At 33.0% G+C, this 24,513-nt stretch overlaps 1 protein-coding gene across 1 annotated transcript in view; it reads right to left on the bottom strand.

The window, feature by feature from the left end:
- Window positions 1-24,513, bottom strand: part of CSTF3 (cleavage stimulation factor subunit 3) — a 68,295-nt gene that overhangs the window by 37,971 nt on the left and 5,811 nt on the right. Inside the window, exons 2-3 of the mRNA XM_068556537.1 lie at window positions 16,657-16,758; window positions 16,439-16,534 (exon numbers count right to left, since the gene is read on the bottom strand). Of these exons, the coding sequence (XP_068412638.1) occupies window positions 16,439-16,534; window positions 16,657-16,758 (198 nt within the window). The remainder of the gene's footprint in view (window positions 1-16,438; window positions 16,535-16,656; window positions 16,759-24,513) is intronic.

Here is a 24,513-nt window from a genome sequence, read left to right on the forward strand (position 1 = left end):
ACCACCCAAGTTATGTTTATTTGGACCACAAATCCATGCAAGTGCCAACTTGTTGAAACATCCCAGGACTTCCCCATTCTGCTCTGCTCAGGACCACAGCAACCTTCCTCAGTCTTCTCGGGTTAATAAGGCAGCACAGATTTATTTCTGGTTCACTGTCATCCTGAGTATTACCTACACACAGCTTTAGAGGAAGAGGGTGTCCTGCTGGGCAAGCCTTGGGCTTTGACTTTTGCTACCTGAACTCCTATAAGCATTTGAAATTGAAGCTCAAGTTCTCCCAGTTTGACAAAGGCTCTCAGGGTAAAAACAGTTTAGGAACTCAGCTTATCTCCCAGCATTCCTATTTTTGTTTGTGTGTGTGTTTGTTTTCCAGTTAGGTTTTGGCTTGGTAATTCTTCACTATGCTGTCAGTTCTTCAAGACGTTTTAAAATTCTGCCGGCAGCCTTTGTTTTCAGTGAAACCATTTATCTGAGTAACCAAGCTCACCATATCACCCAAATCTTCAATATATTTTATTAACATCTGGCTTCAAAAGAATTAGGAAAAAATTCTGTATGCAAATTATCTTGAAAAGCAACTAAAAACTTAAAAATCCAATGTTCTTTGAAACACTAAATTTCAAAGGTTAAGAAAATTACAGAATTCAATAAACCAAATATATTTCCTCTAATGTACTGGAGAATTCCCAAGTGTAATTCAGTTCTCTGAAATACTTTATAAACCAGCAATTTGAGTTTACCCTTAATATTTGCCATGCCAAAGTAAGTGAAGTTTGGGTGAAAGTTACAAAAACAAAAAGTAAAATGATAAATAACATTTAACACAGAAGTACTCTTTCTAAGGACCAGAACTGGAGTAATTCATCTTTTATACTTGTTCTCTTTAAAATAAATCTATATAAAGTTTATGGATTAAGTTAAAACAGGAACTTTCTATATTTTTAAATATCTAGATGTCTTAAAGAATTTCCACGCATCAACTGGATGTTGGCATTGTGCACATATACATTGGTCCAAGTGAAAATGGGTGGGTAAGAATTAAAATGTTTATGCTTTACTAATTTGACAAACAACCTGTGAAATTTGATAAATCAAGTTGTGAAAACTCCTGTTTTTATCTCATACATACACATACAAATGTCTCAGAAGTTTTACTTCAATATATACACCTAAATCTTTCTTGTAACCAGTCAGGCATTTATTTTCTGTATCAGGTTTTAAAGTTTTATCTGAAAGCATTTCAGAATTACAAACAAGCAATTTTTTTTTAAGGTACTTCAAAATGCTAGGTAAATTAGTAATGCCCTTTTGTAATTCTTTAAAATTGGATAATTCTTTAAAAACCTCTTTTAGGTCATACATCAAGATAGAATAATTGTAAATGTCAATGATGCTCATTCTAAAATACTTAAATGGCTGAGGGTATTAGACAATTCAAAAGGATAGTTTCTTTGTATTTTTAGAAAAACTGTAGAGACATTTTTAAAACCTATGTTAACAGTAAAGGTATTGGCCACGTATAATTTGATGAAAAATAATACATTGTTATAAATTATGTCACACTCTAATTCTTAGAAATTAAAATTCAAGTTGCAAAATAATGATAAATTCAGTTTTATTTCCCATTGTGCATTTTTCACCCAACAAATATTTAGAGTGCCACTATGTGCCAAGCATTGTTCTAGATTCCTGAAACATATTAATGTATAAAATACAAACTATAATAAGTAAACTGTTCAGTATACTAGAAGATAAGCACTATAGGTGAAAAAAATAGAGGAAAGGATGAGTTTTGAGGTGTTGGGAATGGGGGTGGCAATTTAAAATATGGGCAAGAGCAGATCTCACTGAGAAGATAACACTTTTACAAAAATTTGAAGAAAGCAAGGGATTTTGCCAAGCAGCTATCTGGATAAGTATCTTTACAGCAGATAAAATAGCTAATGTAAAGAAAAGCCTTGAGGTGGGAATGTGTCTAGAATATTTAAGGAGGCCAGAGTGACTGAAGAAGAGACTTTACTATGTGAATTATCTATCATGCAGCTATCAAGCACAAAATTTTATACTTAAGTGGGTATCCTAGTATTCACTCCGTACATTTATTTTCTAATAATTATTCAACCTATCTGAATTTATGACTAAGAAATAACTGATTCTTAAACATATAAAAATGTTACTTTACAGATATCAATTCATTAAAAATGTATCATTAAAAAAACCTATATTCAATTTCTACTTGAAATAGGACCCTGGTTATTGTTTTTGAAGATTCCAATCAAGAGCCAGAACTCGCTAATTCAGCGATCAAAATTCCATTATAATTCTCAACTACTTACTGCTACAAAAACATTGTGTTTCATATAATACCAATGTCTTTCTAAAATATACAATATTATCACTATTACACCAATACAATTCTTATTAATACTTCCCTCCTCATATTAATTTAACATACTGCCATAGATAGGCAATCTACCCTCCCTAACAGATTTTTGGACTTCATGGAAATTTGAAAATTTAGAGAATGAAATTTACAAACTTTTTCGTCAAAAAGAGAAGTTTGAAACACAGTTCTTGTGCTTTCACTAAATTTTAGTCAGTCTTTTAAGTATTCCCAAAATATTCACAAGACATCAGAACATGAGTTTCAGGTTTTATCCAAAACCAAGTTTCAATCCTCAATACTATAATCAATAAAAGTGTAAGTGGTATTTTAAAAGTTTTGTCCCTTTGGTGTAACTGTCCCTTTTAGTACACACTTGCATATTAACTTATGTATTTAACCAAATAAAAGGATAGTGTCCTATACATTTCTTCATTAATAAAATTCATGTAACAGATGAGCAATCTTTTTTTTGTGTGTGCAGAAGTCAATCTGGGTGTCCTATACATTTCTTCATTAATAAAATTCATGTAACAGATGAGCAATCTTTTTTGTGTGTGTGCAGAAGTCAATCTGGGAACTATGTTATTGGATAAACTAGACATACTGACAATGTGGTATCCTGGGACTGGCATTTAGTAAAAACAGATTTTATTCATGGCAAAAATTTTTCTAGGAACCAACTTTTTCAAAGTAACTACTCAAGTCTAACCTACCAATAAAACATAACTAATTTTCTCCCTTTGAAAAGGCTTTGTTCCTCCTCCAAAATGAATACTCTGGTCAATTAATGTCATTTTCCTCAAACTATATGAAGGCTATTATAGAGAATAAAAGGTTTCATAGCTTCTTAACTCTATTACTTTCTTAAGACTCAAATACAAAGTAAAAATTAGTAAAACCAAGAGAATTTCTAACCAACATGCAATTTTCTTTGAAAATTATAAAGGAAACCTCCCCTCACTTAACTTCTAAATTTCTGTAGGCATCTGAGTTTTAAAAGAGGCCCACAATTATAAATATCACAACTTACGGTTTTCCTAGAGCAAAATTACATTCACATAATACTAGCCATTATGAAATTTCAGAAGTTCATACTTTTTCTCCAGCTCTATTTTCCTAACAGCTTAGCTGCAATTCTAGATTAACTATTGAGCTAGTGTTCTTGTAATTAAGAAAATTTTCATGAAATAGTCACAAGTCATCTGTTTACAATACTGCGAAGGGCTAGAAGCAAAACTTAGCTTAAAAACTATCAAGCTGTTTCAACTTCTCAAACAGAGCATGTTTTTTCTCCCTTAATCATTGAGACCTCGGCACTAGTGCTTCTCTGCCAGGGATTCTGTGTGTAATTTCATACTTGCATTTAGAAAGTCTTGTTCCTCATAAAAAGGAACGAAATTGTTATTTGTAATGAGGTGGATGGACCTAGAGTCTGTCATACAGAGTGAAGTCAGAAAGAGAAAAACAAATACTGTATGCTAATGCAAGTATATGGAATCTAAAAAAATGGTACTGAAGAACCTAGTGGCAGGGCAGGAATAAAGATGCAGACATAGAGAATGGACTTGAGGACACGGGGAGGGGGGAGGGTAAGCTGGGACGAAGTGAGAGAGTGGCATGGACATATATACACTACTAAATGCAAAATGGATGGCTAGTGGGAAGCAGCCGCATAGCACAGGCTCGGTGCTTTGTGACAACCTAGAGTGGTGGGATACGGAGGTGGGAGGGAGATGCAAGAGGGAGGGGATATGGGGATATATGTATACGTACAGCTGATTCACTTTGTTGTACAGCAGAAACTAACACAACATTGTAAAGCAATTATGCTCCAGTAAAGATATGTTTAAAAAAAGTCTTGTTCTTCTGGAGGATTTCCTTGACCCACCCTCACATACACTCCCCATGTTTTCTCAATCAGAGCACCTACCACCCAGTATTATAATTGTCTCCTACACCAAACTGTAAATTTGTTCACTAATGTGTCCATAGCATCTAAGTGTCTAGCATGCATTTACTCAGTAGATACTTTAAAGTTAATTCCATCTTCCCCTGATATATAAAATGAAAGAACCTGAAAGAAGGTGTTTTCATGTATGTTTTCACCCGAAGCCATATAAAAATTTATGAAAGTATATAGATGGTGTAGGGCCTGAAAATATACCAGATGACTTTTTTCAGAATCCATAAATTCAACAGTCAATTGTGATACAGAAAAACAGTGTAACACTTCAGGCAATTTTATCTGAATATAATCCAGGCAAATATATCAATAGGCATGTGTCTTCATTCTACCTACTGTTTTGGATACTTTTAAGGACTCCACATGTAAAATTACTTGCCAAAAGGACTTGCTAACAGAATTCTGCATATTTTAATCTGCACAGAATCTCCTAAAAGTTAAAGTACAACTTATACTTTTCTTCCTATCCAAAAAGTATCATCCTATCCAAAAAGAATAAGCATTACAGAATACATGAAATTTCTAGTTCTTCAATTGTGGGAAACTTTAGAACTGCTAAATTCTCTTATAAGTAATTTAAAATTTGACATAACATTATAATGGTTTATTTAGAATCAATTGAACTGTATCAGGAAGATGCATGAAGATATTTCAGTTTTCAGTGACATAGTCTGGGGAGGCACGCAAAAAGTATGTCTTGAATTTCTAAGTCTGATAAACCACAAGGTTCAAATAACTGGAAATGCTGATCTTCAATAAATGTGATTTTCCCATTAACTATAGGAATTAACACCCTCTTTCACTTTTTCTTAAAAAGGAAGCTAGATATTGTGCTCCCTGCCTTTAATCTTTCATTTTTATTTTTTCATGAAGTTTTGCTTCATAACTTCAAACATTTTAAAGATCTCCCCTCTAAAAAAAAAAAAAATCACAATAAAGTACAGACTGTCCTATCAGAAAACTTATTTTGCAAGACTTCTATGGAAAGAAAAGTATAGAGATAACCGTTCAGTAAGCAGATTGAAAGGTAACATACTTTACCTAAATTCTAAATTTTGGCCTTGATTTGAGAAAATTCCATCCTAATAAAACTCCTAATTGCTAAATCAGAAACGAAAGGTAAAATTTCTTGTTCTCACATTAATGCTGAATGTAAATAAATATTTAGAGCTATAAAAAATACATTCTTAGAAATTTCTTAAAGGGTCAGAATTGCTAAGATTTCCCGCTTTTGTGTTCGGAATTCCTTTCTACTACTTGAAATCTGAACCAAGTACATAGTGCAGAAAAGTTTAAAAACCGTGAAGGGTAAAAACAGAATTTTGCAAAGTAGAATTTTAGAACTAAGATTTTATACAAACTCTAAGATGCAGTTATGTGTTATTGTACTATGCCATCTTCCAAAATATTCGTAGCAATTTTATGTGGTTTTGAGTAGTTATACATATTTTTTCAAATGTACCCCCAAATCCTAATAGCTAAATAAGAATGCAAGAAACACTTGAGCAAAGAAAAAAGGAGTCAGTTATGAACCTACTATTTAGCTATTCTACAACTGTGTTTTAGGTCCTTTAGGTTGTTAGTACAGTGGTTAATGAGTAGGAGCCCAGACCTAGGAATTAGATTATCTGAGTATAAAGCCTCCAGCTTTCCTATTTACTTCCCAGTAGCTTAAACTTTAGTATTATCTTAGGAAAGCTATTTAAGAACTCTAGATCTCAGAAAAGCTGAACATTTGAAAAAAAAGGGATAATACTTACCTACTTCAAAAGGTAAACTGTGATTAGTCAGATATCCCATGTAAAGTACTAAACACAGTGCCCAGAATATATTAAAGGCCTAATTATTTTTAGCTATTACTGTTTAGGCAAGTAATCAGAATAAAGAAAAAAATCACTATCAATAACAATTGAAAATCAACAATGGATTTTTAAATGCACTCTTTATTTCTAAAAATCTATTCTAGAAAATATTTCACCTCCAAAAATATCATCCTCACACACTCTTCTTTTCCTCAAATAACGTGCACATAGAATTTTTTTTTCCATGAAATTTAGTAGTTTTGTAGATCTACACTTAAAATGTGATATAATTGAAAAACACCTGCTTATTTCTAAGAACAAGTGCAATCCTATGCATATTTTGGGTAAGATCCTCAAAACTTTTAACTCACTGCAAATATATTTAAATTTAGAATAAAATAAGTTGCCTCTTAGTAATAAAAATATAAAAAATTCCCACCCCACTCTCTAATATCAGGATAGTTATAAAGACAGCTCTTGTCTATAATTGCTACTGGAATGTTTACATTTATATCATAATTTACAAATTATTGGAAACAACACTTGAATTCACATTAGTTTTCCTACTGGGAAGGGAAAGGAACAAGAGTGTGAAATAATATGAAATCTTGTTAAATTTAGTAAAAGACACAGCAGAAGGACCATTATAAGAAGATAAAATACAAGTGATTTCATCCATCATAGAAATAGGGCATTTTAGAAAGAATATGAGACCGTTGGAAAAATATAAACATGAGCCGAGTATGAAATTATATTAGAACACTGTTCCTTTTCAGTGGGATAATGGTACTGTGGTTATGTAGGACAATATTCTTTGTATAGAGAAAGATAAACATGTATGGCAAAACATAACACTGAATCAAGGAAGAAGGTGTATAGGTATTTACTATAATACTTATATTATTCTTTTGACTTTTGTTTCAGAATTTTCATAATAAAAAATTGGGAAGGGAAAAAAGAGAAAAATTAATGGCTTCCCTAAGGTCACATTGATTCAAGGAAAAGCTAAAAGCAGTAAATCCTAGGTCACCAGATTCCAAATTCTGTGTCATTGCTATTCCTCCACACTATCCTTTGTAGAGTAAAATTTACAAATTCCTTGCATTTCTTTAAATAAATTAACAATTACTTAAACATCCTTTCCACACTAGCAAAAATTGTCAGGCCACTGTCTTAGTAATAATGGGGAGAATTCTGACCGTGCCATTGAGACACATGGCAAATAACTACCCCAACTAACTATAAAACATTAAATCACAGACACATATATAAATAAGTTCTTTCAACTTGGAATGTCTGTTCTCTAAGTGTAAATCTCATTAACTATTCTGTGAACTCTGGGAAATTCAAATTCATAACTGAACAGCTTACTTTGGGGAAAATACCACTTCCATGCTGTAAGCACCCTTTAATTGCTAATAGAGAAATTATTTCCTTTAAAGTGTTAACTTTCTAATTTGTACCTCAAACAATGGAGAATTTAAATAAGTACTTGAAAAATATAGCATTTTCAAACACAAATATTTATCCAGACGATCTTTTTGACTCACTTTTTAACCTGTTTTAACATCAAAGATCTCATGACTTTTAAAACACGTATTCTTACTTGAAATAATTTGCCATTTGGTCAACTAAGTAAATCAATATATTTATTTCCCATAGCCTACAATGATTGTTATGAAAATATACAACCAGTTAAGTTTCTATATGAGTGGGGGAGCAAATTTTTTAATCTTCCCCTTATGATTTGTGAGAGAATTTAAAAGCATTACTGACAGAATATATGATTTTATATTTGGAAAACTTGCTACAATCATAAAATGCACAAATCTTGTAAATCATCCTCTTTTCTAACTATTAGTAAGCTGTTCAAAAGAAAAAAAAATGAGGGCAAGGAGAAGCTAGTACTTTACAACAGTTTTCGAATACAAATAAGCTTGAACTTTAAGTACGTATTTATATTCAACAATAAATACACTGAAACACCCTAGATAATGTCAGAAAAACATCACTGATTCAGGCAAAAATCGTAATAGATTCAAAATTGAGTGGGCAGTTGTTGAGACACAGGATTTTTACAGAGACTCAAAATATCTCCCCACTATTTTATTAGTTACAAAAGTAAAAACAGTAACTACACAGTGGAGAAAATGGTCAACACTGACATCATCAATAAGTGGTAAATGAACGTCATGTGCCTCTGAAGAGGACACACAACCATTTGTAGCTTTTCAGCTATACTGTATATAACCTGAATCTAATAAGGAAATATCAAATTTAAGACTGAGGAACTATTCAACATCCAAGGAGACTGGAGAGGAATGACAACTATATACAATGATCTTGGATCAGATTCTGATTTAAAAGAAAACTGCTCTAAAGGGCATTATTAGATCAAAAATTAAAGAAGAAAATGGACTGCAGATTAAAATTCTATTAATGTAAAATTTCCTGGGTTTCATAAGTTTGTTTACGTATAAGAATATCTTTGTTATTAGCAAATACACTGATGTCATGATGTATGCAACCCAATCCCCTATGGCTCACGAAAAACAGAACTGATAAAGTTTATGTCAGATGTTAAAAACTGGTCAATCAGGTTAAGTGATGGACATATAATTTGAATCTTTAATCTAAAAGAATGATAATCTAAATAATATGTTTTAAGCATTTTCTCACCTACTAACATTCTAATTAATAGAACCACAAAACCTTAAAAAAATCACTTATTACACAATAGTTAGAACTGGTAATCAAAGGAAATGGTGGATGAAAGAATTAAAATAAACGTATAGATAATACAGGAAACCAAGTTATTTTGTTGGCAATCTTCCCCAAATATTTTTAAGCTCTTCTATGACAATCTACACTTTCACCAGCTGTTCTGTTAAGGTAATGTCATTTTTGACATTTAAGTTTTATGAAATTTGGATATTACTTGAGTACTTTTGTAAGTATCATTGGTGGCAAAATTCTCAGTTATAGCTGGAGAGAGCCAACTCTCTTGAGAATAGACATTAACTACAAATACTAAAAATACCATTAAAAAATCACATTTCATTTAAAAACTATCAGAAGCCACTAAGGAAAAAATTTTTTTAAAATAAAGGGACATGAGTTAAACGCACTCATCTGTGTAATGAAAAATTTAGAAATGAATCGAAACTGAACTACAGGAATAGTTAGAAATAATGAATGGTTCTCTGTGACCACAATCCATTTTCACCCCCCAAAAGAATGAGAAAGTCTTTTATATTACAAAGACTCAAGTACTAATTAAATGAATGGATGTTAGCTAACAATCTGAAAATATGAAGATGTGGTATTCATATGTTTAAAAATTCTCAGGAGTAAGGGTAAGAGTCAGCTATCGAAAAAAGCTGCAGTAATCTTTTTTTGGGGGGCCATGCTGCACAGCATGTGGGATCCTAGTTCCCAGACCAGGGATCGAACCTCCAGGGATCAAACCCGTGCCCCCTGCAGTGGAAGCGGGGAGCTTTAACCACTTGACCCCGGCAGGGAAGTCCCTGCAGTAATCCTTTTAAGCCATAGCTTAAGTGGCCCTCTCTTAACACATGAGACTTCCTTACAAGTTGATTCTTAGAATTTGGCACTTAGGTGATTATATTGTGTTTAAAATAAAAAGTTTATGGAGTTAGAAAATCAGGCTTCAAACCCAGGAATAAAATTAAGTTCAAAAAAACTGACCAAGTTTAATAACGCAACCACACTGTCAAAAATACTACCAAGCAAATAGTAGATACCTCTAAAGATTACTTCTTGATTGATTATATACTGATTGATAAATCACAACATGGTATAGTCAAAAGAACAATCACTTTATACTCCAGACAAGTACAGGGAGTATTCTGCCAGGTATGAAGTATACTCATGGCAATAAGATTCAATTATTGCCCTCTAAAGAAAGCCTCAATTACCAAAACTGGCTACCAGAAACACCTAAAAATAACAGATCCTACATGTCCATCGTTTGGAGATTGAGTCAGCAATGCAGGAATAATAATTACAAAGCCTGAATATTTTAAAAGCTTCCCAGGTGACACTGAAGTTACGTTATTTGCAAACTTTGGCTCTAAGGGATAACAATCTCTTATTTTACACATGTATAAAACAGGGGGCTAAGCTAATTCATCTTTCAGCTCTAAATTTGATTTAAACCTAATATTCATTTTGGCTTTAAATATGTAATACATACATAGCCATAGTCTGTTGAATTAAAAAAATTTCAAGAAAACCGTCATCATGAAATAGCACTCTTTTTTTCTTCAAATTGAATATGAAAAAGTTACAGAATCTGTCATCATATAAGACCATTTCCCTTGTTATTATGTGAGGTGATGGATGTTAACTAAACACTGTGGTAATCATTTCGCAATACGTACATATATCAAATCATTATGTTGTACATCTTAAACTTATGCTGCATGTCAATTGTATCTCAATAAACTGAAAGAGAAAAAAAAAAAAGACTGTTTCCCATATACAGGAATCTTTAGACAAAGACTTATAATAATGTTATCCGTATATGCTAGAGCTAAAACTTTGTATTTAAAAAAAAAGGTTGTAACTGAACATGGTCTGTAACATGAATAAAAAAGTATTAGGAAGATTAAGAATAGCTTTGGGACTTTATCTTTGGACCTTTTTACATTTCAAAGTAATTATTCCAAAACAACATTTCAATACTGTCCTTGACATCAGACTCTGTTTTCAGAACAATCACTTAACATTTCCAAACAGAAAATTTTTCTTTGGAGGTTTCCTAGCATACAAAATGGTAAAACTTACCCCAGGTTATGCTTTCCTGAGCATTAGAAAAGCCGTTTAGTTTCTCAACAGGTTGTATTCAAAGCAAATATTCACCATTTTGTTGAATTTGCTGCAGATTCTGAATACGTGGGGGAAAATTTTATACAGAATTTATTATGCCATTATACTAACCGACTATTTGTTTTCTACTCCAAAGTTGCTAAGAGTAAAAATGTTTAGTAATAAAAGTTAAAGTTTAAAAAGGAAGTTATTTACAAGCAAATAAATGCATTCTTGTCCACATTTAGAAGTGCAGCTTTTCATAGACATCACTAGTATTATTTCAGACATCTTCATTTCTTGGAAATGCCTTGTGCCAGACTCATTCATTTAAAAGGAACAGCTGTTTGCAAGTTGAAAGCACACACTAAACCCATCAGAAAACGCTTGAGCCTTTATGAGGTCTTTTTGTCTTTTAAGAGAAAGTCAATTAATTGCCACCAGGTTCCCTTATGCTCAAAGTTAGAACCAAAACCGCAGAGCACCCTAAAAAAGGCTTTTCGTGTTAGGGTTAGTTCTGTTTCCAAATATGGAGGTTTCTAACTATTATAAAAGGCTTAGGGGAGTTTGTGTTTATTCATGGATGCCACATGTTGGAGCCTACCTTTAATGAGTATCTCTTGGGATGGCGAGGGGGTTGTATAGCAGATTAATCCCCCAAGACCTTACTGACTACAACCCCCCGTAATTTAAAACACTAAGTACTTGGTATTGTATATTACTATGTTATTCCATAAATGCCCAAGAAATTTAGGCTAAACTACTACCCACAGGGAAACCTCAAACTGCATGATCCAATAGCCCTTTATGTTTCACAACAAATTTTGGAATGTATATACTTAAAAAAAAAGTCTGGTTAGAGATGGCTTTTCCAGATTTTCAGAATATACCATAACTCTTATTAGATACACAAAAACAGAATATAAAAAAGCCTGGCTAAAAATTTTAAGAGTCTTTGAAGAGGGGGAAAAAATGAACCTTTTTCCCCAATATTCTTATGAGTGACTCAATGATTATAAATTTGTTCTATAAAGAAATATAAAAATGATCAGGTTGATTAGTACAAGATTTTGCCTGAAAATAAAGGGCTGGCTACACTTCACATAAAATAACAAATTACCTAGAAGACATAAACAATAAAAAAACAAGATTTTTTTTTAAGAGAAATTTTGTTATCTGAATTAACTACGTCTTTTTGCAAATAGTTTTATTTTGCAAAGCCTGGGGTGAAAAGAAAAGGCTCCAAGGGAAAAAATGTATAGATCATGTTAGTGGAAGTGACAAAACCTAAACACCTATGCTACAATAATGGAAGGGAAGATGAATGGGATTAGATATTTCAGTAAGACCTAAAATAGAAGTTTACTACTTAAAACAGTAAATGTAAATAGTTCCTTTGTTTTAAAAATAGTATGTAATTATTCATATCACTTTCAGATATTTGATCACTCAGTTCAGTGTTTGCAAAATTTGTTTTCTTTTATACCCCTACACTACATTTATACATGCATTTAAGAAACTATAGATTAAAAAGCATATTGCATTTTAGAGAACAATCTGAATAATCACACAGACATGGACCAACATTTATTACAAACAGGAAAAGAGCAGATCTATAAGAAAAGAGTACAGATTTTTTTAAAAAAAAAGATTGCAAGCTGAAGTATAGAAAAGAAATCTATATGATAATTAAATTTTTTTTTCTGCATTTAAAAATCACATTGCTCAATATATACAAAACATTATAATACAGTAGTTTAAACTGCTACTTAGAGAAATTAAAACAGTATTGACAGTGGAGAAGTTTATTTCAATTTAGGTCACCCATGTTCCATCCTGAGTTCACTTCGATTTTCCAAGAAGAAAGGTATTTTTAAAAGTCATTTTTCCCAAGTAGAAAGGTTATTTTGAAAAACTGAAATATGTACGTCACAACTCATTATAAGAAAAGGATTCACATTAAAAATTTTTTAATAAAAGGCAATCAATTCTCTACATACTTTTATTAAAGAATTACAGCTTTCACAGACAGCAAGATACATTGTTGCTATTACCAGCAGCATTACCTTCTTCATTTCTCCTTCAGCTAACAATTAAAAAAATCACCCTGTCATAAGAAAATTTCTTATGAATGTGGCCCAATTCAAAACAACTTACTTCTAACACTAAGTTATTTGTAGCTTACATGCTGTCACATTGATTACCTAGCTACATGAAGAGCTACAGAAACCAAATGGGGAAAAGCGACTTAAAAAATGTAGCAAAACTATAAATTTGCTAATATTTTGTGACCCTTCTGACCACTCTAAAAAGGGGTTCTTTAAAGAGCACTTAGGCTCTAAATGGGTATTTCACTTAACTCTAGTGTTTAAAAACTCCCATTTCTTAAACTCTAAAATATACTGCACTGCAGATTTAAGACATCTGTATATGAACTAGAGATGTACTAAAATGTTTCCTTTACTAAAACCAAGCAGCAGCAAAACTATTTTCATATCATAACAATTTAGACTCTATACTTATAACTGCCATCACTTTAAGAAGAGCCATACAATTGTTTGCTCTTATGATATGGCTAGTAGCATTTTGGAATTCAAGAAGAAAGCAAAGAATTTCAAGCAGTTGAGGCGAAATGTGATCTCCTATATAATATATACAACATTAAAGTAATTTGGCTTAATTTTGAAATTATGTATGTATTATAAATATATAGATGTTGGTCCTAAAGGAATTTTACCTCCAATAAGCAACAAAAATAAAAGTGGGTAATGAATTAAGGATGACATTTTAAAGTTCAAATTTTACACAAGTAGCTTTTTAGCAACTAGTATTGCTAAATGCTCACTGATATGAGAAAAGGTGATATACTGGTAAATATTAAAAATATGACTGTCATTAACTTCTTTACTAAAAATTATTTATAATATGCTCCCATTTGCAATTGATGTTTCAAGTTTAAAAGTATCCCCCCTACTCCCCAAACCCCTAAAACATACCCCGCTCCTTTGCCACTTTGTTCTTAAGTAGGATTTACAAGAAATTTCTCTGGGGAAGCAAATTATCTCATTTTTAAAGATGTATGTATTTTCTATTAGAAAAAAACTAAATGTATTTGGACTCACACACACTGGTTTAACTGAACATAAACAATTTTCCCACCATGAAGTACTGAGTTACAACAAATGTATTAACAAAACTTTATTTTCTTGAGAGTGCATACAGGATGTTATGTAAACACTGTTAGTATTATCTTTAAAGACATTCTTATTATTACTTCAGATTTTAATGTATTATAAATATGTGTCTTCTCCAGAAATATTAAAGGCCACATTGGGTGATATGGCCAAAGAAAACTTTAGCCCCTCACAGGCTAAACAAAGTACAAATGTGAAAATAAAGAGCAAATTAAGAAAGAGGAAAACATAGCTCAGGATATGCATTTTTAAAATTTGCATTCAATGTAACATCTTAATTCCTAAACCAGAAATATAAATTTTATAAAATACACATATTCTTTACCATTTTTTTCTCAAAAAGTGTTTTATACATACATTCATATTTGTGTGTGTATGCGTGTGAAACTGCAAACATTACCAACTAAATCAATCAGGCAACTGTTAACAGCTCTGAAATATTACATGAAATGAGCCTGTTATTTAGACAACTTTCAGCCCTCTGGAATAACATCTGGTCTCAGAATTTTTTTTTAGAATGCAGTTTGTATTTTTAGCTAGGAAATGGGAGAAACAGACTCACTGTGCTTATACTTACAGAATGGGGTATCTAACAGCCAATTTCAGTTTCACTTATGCTATAATAAAATGCATGAATAATACTTGAATATTTGAGAAACTGAAAGAAACTTCTAAAACTCAGAACGTATTACTTCATTATACAAAAACTATCATGTACCAATTATGTTAATTTCTGATGAGTTTGCATATAAGCTAATATGTAAAGTCAAACTGGAATGAAGACCAAGTAAAGGTGATCCTGGCTTCAGCACACTTCAGACAGGCCTATTCACTCACCTGGTGAATTCCACGCCAGTCTACTCTGATGATTAGATATACTAAAGGAAGGAAATGGTCCCAAAAGATAAGTGATAAAACCTTAAGGATATGGTCTTGGTCCAAAACCACAACCAGACTCCACATAAGGTACAATCTCTCTCACACATACAAACACACAAACACACATACCACATACACAACCACACAGAAAAAATTTAACACACACACAATGTTCCTGCTATTGTCCAGTAATTCCCCGCCTCCCAAAGTAATACAATATAAACTACAGCACAAATACAGTGAGTACACTGTAGCCTCAATTTAAATCTGCTGTTGGTTGGGTCCATTTCTGAGGGACACATCACAGGTCACACTGTGTTGTGTTGAAGTCAGTACTGCTGATGACTAAAGCCCTTTGATAGGTCCAAAACAGACCCACATGTTATCAAATTTCAGCTACTGTGGAATATGTTATGACGAGGCTGCAGTGTACTTGATTATGTTGAGAATTTATATTACAAAATTAATACTCAAATAAGAATACTTCTTAAGTCATAAAAAGAAATGGATATCACTTTCAGCTTAATGTGGATATCAACTATTCCCATCTTACCCCTTACATCTCATTAATATATCACCTGAAAAATGACTACTTGGTGCCAACTGTTACCGATACATTTACACTTTATTATCATCTGGATTGCTAATTCTGGTCTTCAAAAATGAACATTTCCCTTCTAATCATAACCAAGAATGGGGCCTTTACTCTTTAAAATAAACATGCCTGACTTCAAATTTCAAGAGAGTTAGAAAGAAAAAAAACAAAAACAAAGTATCATTGGGTAAATTATGATTACATAGGTTTGAGTTCATATTAGCGTATTCCTGTATAATGTAAACTTTATCCTACAGAAAAACGTTTCTTTAAATTATTGAAGTGCTTACATTTATTGACAAACCATGCATTTTCACAAAATTAAAATCGAAAATAATTTTTCACCTAAAGGTTTCATTTAACCAGAGACACTCAAAATACCCTATGAAACTAAGTTAACATTTCTGTATTTTCTTATAATACCGTTCATATTAGTTTGTAAATAGGAATAAAAAGAAAAATGAGTTCTAAATAAATGACACAGGAGGCAATAAATTGACACATGACAAGTAAATAAAAGGCTAAAGCACTCCAATACCATTGAAACTGTTTTAATGTTGTTGCAACTCCAAAATGCAACAATCATCAGCTTGTAAAGACCCAAATTTCAAAAATTCATTTTAATTACTCCTTCATACCTATTTTACAAAATAAAGGCAAGAGACATTTTAAATCCTCCTTGTCCTAGTTGTGCTATCTATGTTCCTAATTTGTTTTCTATCACTATAGTGTATGTTGCAATTCCCATCAAAAGCTATGTAAGAAAAAATAAAATAAAATATTAACCTCTGCTTCAATGTACAGTTTCCAGAATCTGCCAGAACTGGGGAACTGGGCAACAAGGCGTTCATAAGTCTTCCGTGCTTTGTCTATAGGTTGATTCTAAAATTGAAAACCAATAAACAGCATTTACAATGTTAGGATTATAAATGTATTATTTACTGCAGAACCAAGTAGTGTGATTGGCCCCATAGAGAAGGAAATGTAATCCTATATCACTAAACCTGTGCCTCTCGAATGAGAATGCTCCAAGCGTCAAGGTCATAGGGATTCTCTTCTAATTTCTTTTCGGCTTTCTTCACTTTCTCTGGGACATACTCAGCTGCCTAGGGAGAAAAAAAACAATGAACTGAAGTTACTGTTTTAAAAATCTCAGGCCTAATTTAATTCAAGCACAACATATCAGCCCCCAGATGCAGTATCACAGTACAAAGCATAAAAATGTCCTCTTATAAAAGAGGCCTGTGTTTCCTATAATCTATATATACCATCTTATCATAAATCTCTTGCATAATAACAAAATCAAGTGAACACATACTTTTAAAAAACATTTTTAAAACTTAAATAAACCCATCTTTTACATGAAATAATATAGAGCAGCAGTTCTCAAACTCTGTAGTCTTGGGACCCCTTTTATACCCTTGAGTACACCAAAGAGCTTTTGTTCATGTGGGTAATTTCAGTATTTACCATATTAGAAATTAAAACTGAGAAAAATGTTAGATATTTATTCGTATACAGATAACAATAAAATTATTTACATGTTAACATAAATAACATTTTAATGAAAAATAACTATTTAAAAATTCAGTGAGATTATGTTACATATATCTGCAAATCTATATAATGTCAGACTTCAAAATGCAGCTGGATTTTCTTATCTGCTTCTGCACTCAACCTTCTGCAATATCAACTCATGTAAAAATTCCACTGTAGACTCATGAGATTAACAGTGAAAAAGGCAAATAATGTCTTAAATCTATTATGAAACAGTATGAATTCACAGGTCCTCTGAAAGTCTTGGGAACCCACAGGGTCCCTGGACCAACATTGAGAAACACTGCTATACAGAATTCATCCTGAGCCACAAAGAAAAAGCATGAAATGACACGGAAATTTTATTTTTGATGTGAAAGTTTGAAAAGCATGATTTACAAAGTGTATATACAGCATAATGAAAACTATAAAAGAAATCCATAATAAAACAGATTGAAAAGATTGTACTAAAATATTTAGTAGTCATGTCTGGGTGACAGGTGGTAGAAGTACAGGTGACTTTCCCCCCCCCCTTCTTTTAATATTTTCTAAACTCTTTAATAAGGTAGTTTTATTTTTCTTATAGAAATATAATCTTAAAAAATTAATACCTAAGAGTAGCTAGGACCTGAGGCATAAATACAAGTATTACTTCTCAAATTGTTGTTCAGAATACTGTGTGCCACAAAAGGAAAGTGATACTCAAAAAATTCAGATAAATGTTAATTTGTACTAAGTTTGGTTTTACCTTTTTTGTAGGACTTCTTGAAATCCATAGTAGGGCAATAAGTATCAGTAACATTCAAGAGGGGATAGAGAGGGAAGCATTGCCCCTAATACCTTTCTTTTTCCTTTTTTTTCCCCCTTAGTGGCAATTAATATTTCACTAAGCAATTCTGTCAAAATAGCAGTTGGGAAAAAAATTTTCAAGTCTTGTGTCTAGGGGAAAAAAATTACCTGGAAGAAGTATACTTTTCTTTGGAATAAATCAGTTTCCACCACTGATAAGTATACATTTAGAAAGAAAACCATGTTTTAAAAGACTAATATAATTTTATATCAAAATTAGGATATTCAACTAATACACAAGAGCTTTGTAAGTAGCTTGCTTAAACTACTTTAGTTTAGAAACTAAAACTGGAAAAGTTTAATAAAGGAGGACCACTGGTCCCACCCACATATTAGAACATAAAATGACAAATAAAGAGTACTGCAATGGTGATAAATCACCAGATCAGGATGGTTCAAAAAGACGATATATGGAAAAACAGGAAATAATAAAGGTGGCATTTCAAATCAGAATGTTGGGTTATTCAATGCATGGTGCTAGAATAACTGTATCAAAATAAAGTTGAATTCCTATTTTACCCTTTCTACCAAATTAATTTCAGATAGATCAAAACTTTAAACATTAAGAACAAAAACACAAGAAAGAACCATTGGAAAATATACTGAAATGTATCTTTGCCCAGGAAGGCTCTTTAAAAGCCTCTGAAAAGAGTAAACTTAATTCATAAAGTTTATTTACATTTGTGCATGGGAAAAGTATCACAATGACAGTGAAAAGACGAACTTAAAAAATATCCCCAACACACATGGCAAAGTATTAAATTTATTAACATAAAGTCCAGTCACTAAAAATCAGAAACTCAAAAAGAAAATGGGCAAAGTATTCGAACAGTTCATAGAAAAAGAACAATGAACTTTAAACACTTAAAAGCAATACAAATGTAAGCCACAAGATAGAGATCAAGGGTGTTTTTGGGTTTTTTTGAAGATTTTTTTTGATGTGGATCATTTTCTTTTTAACATCTTTACTGGAGTATAATTGCTTTACAATGTTGTGTTAGTTTCTGCTGTATAATCAGCTATATGTATACGCATATCCCCATGTCCCCTCCCTCTTGCGTCTCCCTCCCACCCTCCCTATCCCATCCCTCTAGGTGGTCACAAAGCGCTGAGCTGATCTTCCCCTGCGATGCAGCTGCGTCCCACTAGCTATCTATTTTACATTTGTTAGTGTATATATGTCAATGCTACTCACTTCATATGTGGACCATTTTTAAAGTCTTTATTGAATTTGTTACAATATTGCTTCTGTTTTATGTTTTGGTTTTTTGGCCGAGAGGCACATGGGACCTTAAGCACCCCGACCAGGGATCGAACCTGCACCCCCTGCATTGGAAGGCTAAGTTTTAAGCACCCACAAAGGTGTTTTATAATTAACATTGCACTGGCAAGAATATATATCAATAGAAACAGACATTCTCGCATTGTTGGCAGGAACAAGCAGTAATATTGACCAAAATTTAACATGAATATCTGACCCTGAATTCCAGTTCTGACAACTTACCCTACTCTACATGTACACAAAGATGTACACAGGAGAGTAATCAGCTATGTGGTTGTTTGTTGCTGTGTAAGACTAGGAATAATTTAAATAATCATGTGTAAAAGAACTGGTTAAATAAATTATGGAATCTGTAGTCACTAAAAGGAACAAAGCAATGCAGCTCTATAAACAGCAACATGGAACAATCTCCGTAACAGCCGGTTAAAAAAATAGGAGTGGATGGGGAGACACACACACCACATACAAGTGTACTTCACACACTGTATACTCTTCTGCTGTTTGAATTTTTACAGTTCACCTGAGAAATATTTGTTCAGTGCCCAGTGTGTGCCAGACATTGCTGAATGGGCACTTGGGACACAACAAAATAAAGATTTCTTTCGAACGGTTTACTTCTTGACAAACTTTAAAAATACTTTAAAATAAACTAGGATTCGTAAGATATCAACTATAAAACGTTAACGGTAAAATAAGAAGTAAATCTGATACAGGAACTTTAAATCAGGAATTAAAAACCAGCTAAATTAATCAATGCTAACAATTAGTGCTTCAAAGCAGTCTGATGGGAGGCCAAATCACTCAAATCCACTTGCTGAAAATTAACCTACCAAAATCAGATTATGTATGCCATAATCTGCAAAAGAACAGAGAAACTCAGAAGATAGCATCTAATATCTGACCAGCATAATTGCAGCAAGTATAAATGTCTCCTTACAAAATAAAACAAGCCATTCACTTAGTGATTCTCAACCCTGGCAGCACATCAGAATCACCTGGGGTAAAGGGAATATAAATAGATGCTCAAGCCTCGCTCTAGATCAATTAAAACAGAATCTCTAAGAAGGAGCCTGGACCCTCACTATTTTTAAAAAAACTCCCCAGGAGGTTCTCATGTGCAGCCTCAGTTGAAAATTATGGCTCTCTAAGGATTCCAAACTTTTTTTGTGTGTGCTGCTGAAACTTCCTGCAATCTAAGGAAGCCTATGGGCCTTTCTAGGGATAATGTTCTTAAATACACAAAATAAACTATGCAGGATTTCAAAGGAAACCAATTATACTGAAATATAATTATCAAAATATTTTTAAACAAAGTTTACATTGTAATAAATACTTAACACATGAAATAACAAAATCTAGTTGCGAGTCTAGTGATGAGTGCCAACAGTACTTTGAATATGTCTGTCCCAGTCACACAGCTGTTGCTAACACTACTAGTGTGGTTTCTTGCCTACATTCGTAATAGAAGGAAAGGCTCAATTTCAGTTAGAGATTAGTGAAAAGTTTTATTTTGCCCATTCAAGTTCAGGGAACCCCGAAAATTCTGCCCACAGACACCTGGGGGAAGAGGTTACCAGGGACCTAAGAACCCCATGGAAAGGATGTTGGATCAGATATAAAAAAAAACATCTATTGAGCATCTACTATGTTAGTCATTAACTATCACTCCTCGTTAAGTAACTGATAATCCCATTTCATAATAAAAAATATAACTAAATTTTACACGAATCTGCCCAAAGTCCAGTTAGAATCCGGCAGAACTATGGCTCAGCTCTTCGCAGAACCTCTTATAACCCTAAATGTTTTCCTCTGGACAAGGATGTAGTTAAATGTTCATAAAACAATCTATTTAGATAATTCTCAATCAATCGAATTAATTAACAATAGAAGGTAACCAAAATGGCCAAGAGTATCCTCTGGTAGTTAAAGGCCACATTTAATTCTCACAATAAAAGACTTTTTTCGTTCATCGGGCTTCCCTGGTGGCGCAGTGGTTGAGAGTCTGCCTGCTAATGCCGGGGACACGGGTTCGAGCCCTGGTCTGGGAAGATCCCACATGCCGCGGAGCAACTGGGCCCGTGAGCCACAACTGCTGAGCCTGCGCGTCTGGAGCCTGTGCCCCGCAACTGGAGGGGCCGCGATAGTGAGAGGCCCGCGCACCGCGATGAAGAGTGGCCCCCGCTTGCCGCAACTAGAGAGAGCCCTCGCACAGAAACGAAGACCCAACACAGCCAAAATAAATAAATAAATAATAAAAATAAGTAAATTAAAAAAAAAAAAAGTCATTCATCATCACAGCTATGAACCAACTGGGTAACCAAGAGCATGACATTTTTGTTTTGTGGCCTGGTTACCACACTGCTGTAAAGCAAATGAAAATTGAACAGTTTTGTAGTATCCACAAGGAGACTGAGCCTCCATAAGGAATGGACTTGTAATATTATTTCCTGAATCTGTTGCCAGATCAGAGAAATAGGTCACTTTAAGAAAACTTGTGCCAAGTTTCCAGTGCCCATTTGTAATGGAATGAGGTCAGAACTCTCCTTAGTTATAGCAAAAGAAGAGCCGTCTCATGCTTACATGTCCCAGAAACATTACTATAAAGAAACTCTATCAAAATCCAGCTTTTGTCTTTGGAATATCTGTAATCCCATTATCATTCTTCAGGGGGATGATAATGGGGAGTAGGATGGGCCCCAAATCAAATGAGCGGAGCAAAAGCTGGACTAGTTCAATTCCCAAGGCATGCACGTTTAATGATACTTACTAGTAGGACAGTGGGAACTTCTTTGATTTGCACAATTTTAAAAACCAGAAAAATAACACAACTGTAAGGAGTATACACATACACACCAACATATACTATTTCAAATGGGTACAAAAATCAGAAAAAATTGTGAAGTAGATGACGGACTTTTTTTTGGTGTAAGGCGAAAATGTTGCTGAGGAACTACCTCCAGTATCTGTTCTATGAACTGTTTTTCTAGTCGTAGTGTACTGCTAAAATATCAACTTTTCTATGTGAAGAATAACCCATGTACAACTGGCTTAAATTATGGAGATAAGATACATTATACATGTTTGACCTTTTTTATTTTTAATTATGGCTTTATTGAGACATAATCACATTCCATAGAATTCACCCATTTAAAGTGTAAAATTCAATGGCTTAAATTTAGTATATTCACCATCATAATAAATTTTAAAACATTTTTATCACCCTAAATAAAAACCAGTACCCATTAACAGGCAATCCCATTTCCCAATCCCCCTAGCCCTAGGCAACCACCAATCTACTTTGTTTCTATAGATGTGCAGGTATTTCATGTAAATGATATCATACAATGTGTTTTGTTTCTGACTTTCACTTTGCATGTTTGCAAGGTTCATGTTTTATCATATATCAGTACTTTCCTTTCTATTGCTAAGTATTCCATTGCATGGATATCCCACATTTTATTTATTAATCAGTTGATGGACATTTGGATTATTTCCAGTTTTTGAGTGGAATTCGTTTTGTGTTTTCTTTTGACTTAGGTATATACCTAGAAGTGAAATTCCTAGGTCAAAAAGCAAACCTCTGCGTAACATTCTGAAGAACTGCCAGACTGTTTTCCAAAGCGACTGAACCGTTTTACAGTCCCACCAGTGTGAGGGCTCCAAATTCTCTACATCTCCACCAACACCTGTTATTATCCATCTTTTTGATGATTATAACCATCCGAGCAGGTGAAGTGGTAACTCATTGTGGTTTTGATCTTTATTTCCCTGGTGGCTAATGAAGTTCAGCACTTTTCATGTTCTTATTGGCGTCTGTATATATTTAGAGAAGGGTCTTTCCAGATTGCCCATTTTTAATTCTTTTTTGTTATTGCATTGCAAGAGTCCTTTACATATTATAGATACTAGTCCTTTATTGGATATATGATATACAAAAATTTTCTCCCATTCAGCTGGTTGTCTTTTTACTTTCTATATTTAACCTTTTGTTTTGTGACGCTAACTCAGAAATAGAACTTATGACATTGTCTCACAGGCTCCCTGCACTATTTCAACAGTTCTCAAACTTCTTATAAAGAATCGCTTTGCACTCTTAAAAATGAGGAACCAGAGATTTTTTTTAAAATGTGGGGGTTAAATCAACATTATACTAAAAATTAAAACTGTAAAAATTTTAATGTGTTAATTTATTTTAAAGTAAACTTCTGATTTTATTTTAAAATATTTTCCAAAATTAAAAAAAATTAGTGGAAAAAATGGCACTGTTTTACATTTTTCTGATCTCTTTAATGTCTGGCTGAATAGAAGACATCTGCTTCTGCTTTCAACCTATTGCACTACATTGTTTTTGATGAAGTATAAGACCACAAAACTACAATTATGTAGTTGGAAAAGGGAGCAACATTTTTAATAGCCTTTTCATATAACTGTGGATATGTCATGTAGCCTCTGGGAAACCGAGTTAAGCTGCAAACCACTTTCTTTCTATATGATAGCTTTATTTATATTAGGTGGTTGTTAATGGCGTGGGGTGTGGAGAACTGACAGACACTATTATATTAATGATTAAATAATTTATAATCTAATTTAATTTCTTCTTTCCATTCCCACAAGTAAAACCTGGACAGGAAAAAAAATGTACTTCTCTTTCTCCAAACAGCTATTTTTGTGGTAAATGGGGGAGGGTGTTATGCTGGAGGTCATATGGAAATTAAGTTAAACTAGAGGTCAGTGAAAATTTAAACCAAGTGATAAACATCAAAAGTATGCAGGGAGGAATGTAGTAAGTTAAAGGATGTAAACCTATATTAGCTTTTTGACCAAGATTTTTGCTGATTTTTGCAACAGAACAAGCAGAGAAGTGTCTCAAAACTAGTTTTGTAATGAGTACTTTCCACTATTAAGGATAATGAGTGACTAAATATAGTAGGGAGAGGAAAAATCAGTAAAAATACTATCAAAGGCCTAACCATCCTCAAATAATCTGCAATGTTTTTCTCCATTTATTTTATCAATGTATTCAAAACCAACTTTGAAGGTCCAAGTATCTTCAATCCCTAACCTAAGTGATTTGCAAACTTTCATTTACATAAAAATCACATGTGATACTCATTTCCAATGAAGATTCTCAGCCTCACCTACAGAATCTGTTACATTGATAGTATGTCTGAAATTGAGGTATAGGCACCTATAC

Source organism: Eschrichtius robustus, chromosome 11, assembly GCF_028021215.1.
Source record: "Eschrichtius robustus isolate mEscRob2 chromosome 11, mEscRob2.pri, whole genome shotgun sequence".
NCBI classification, from domain to species: Eukaryota; Metazoa; Chordata; class Mammalia; order Artiodactyla; family Eschrichtiidae; genus Eschrichtius; species Eschrichtius robustus.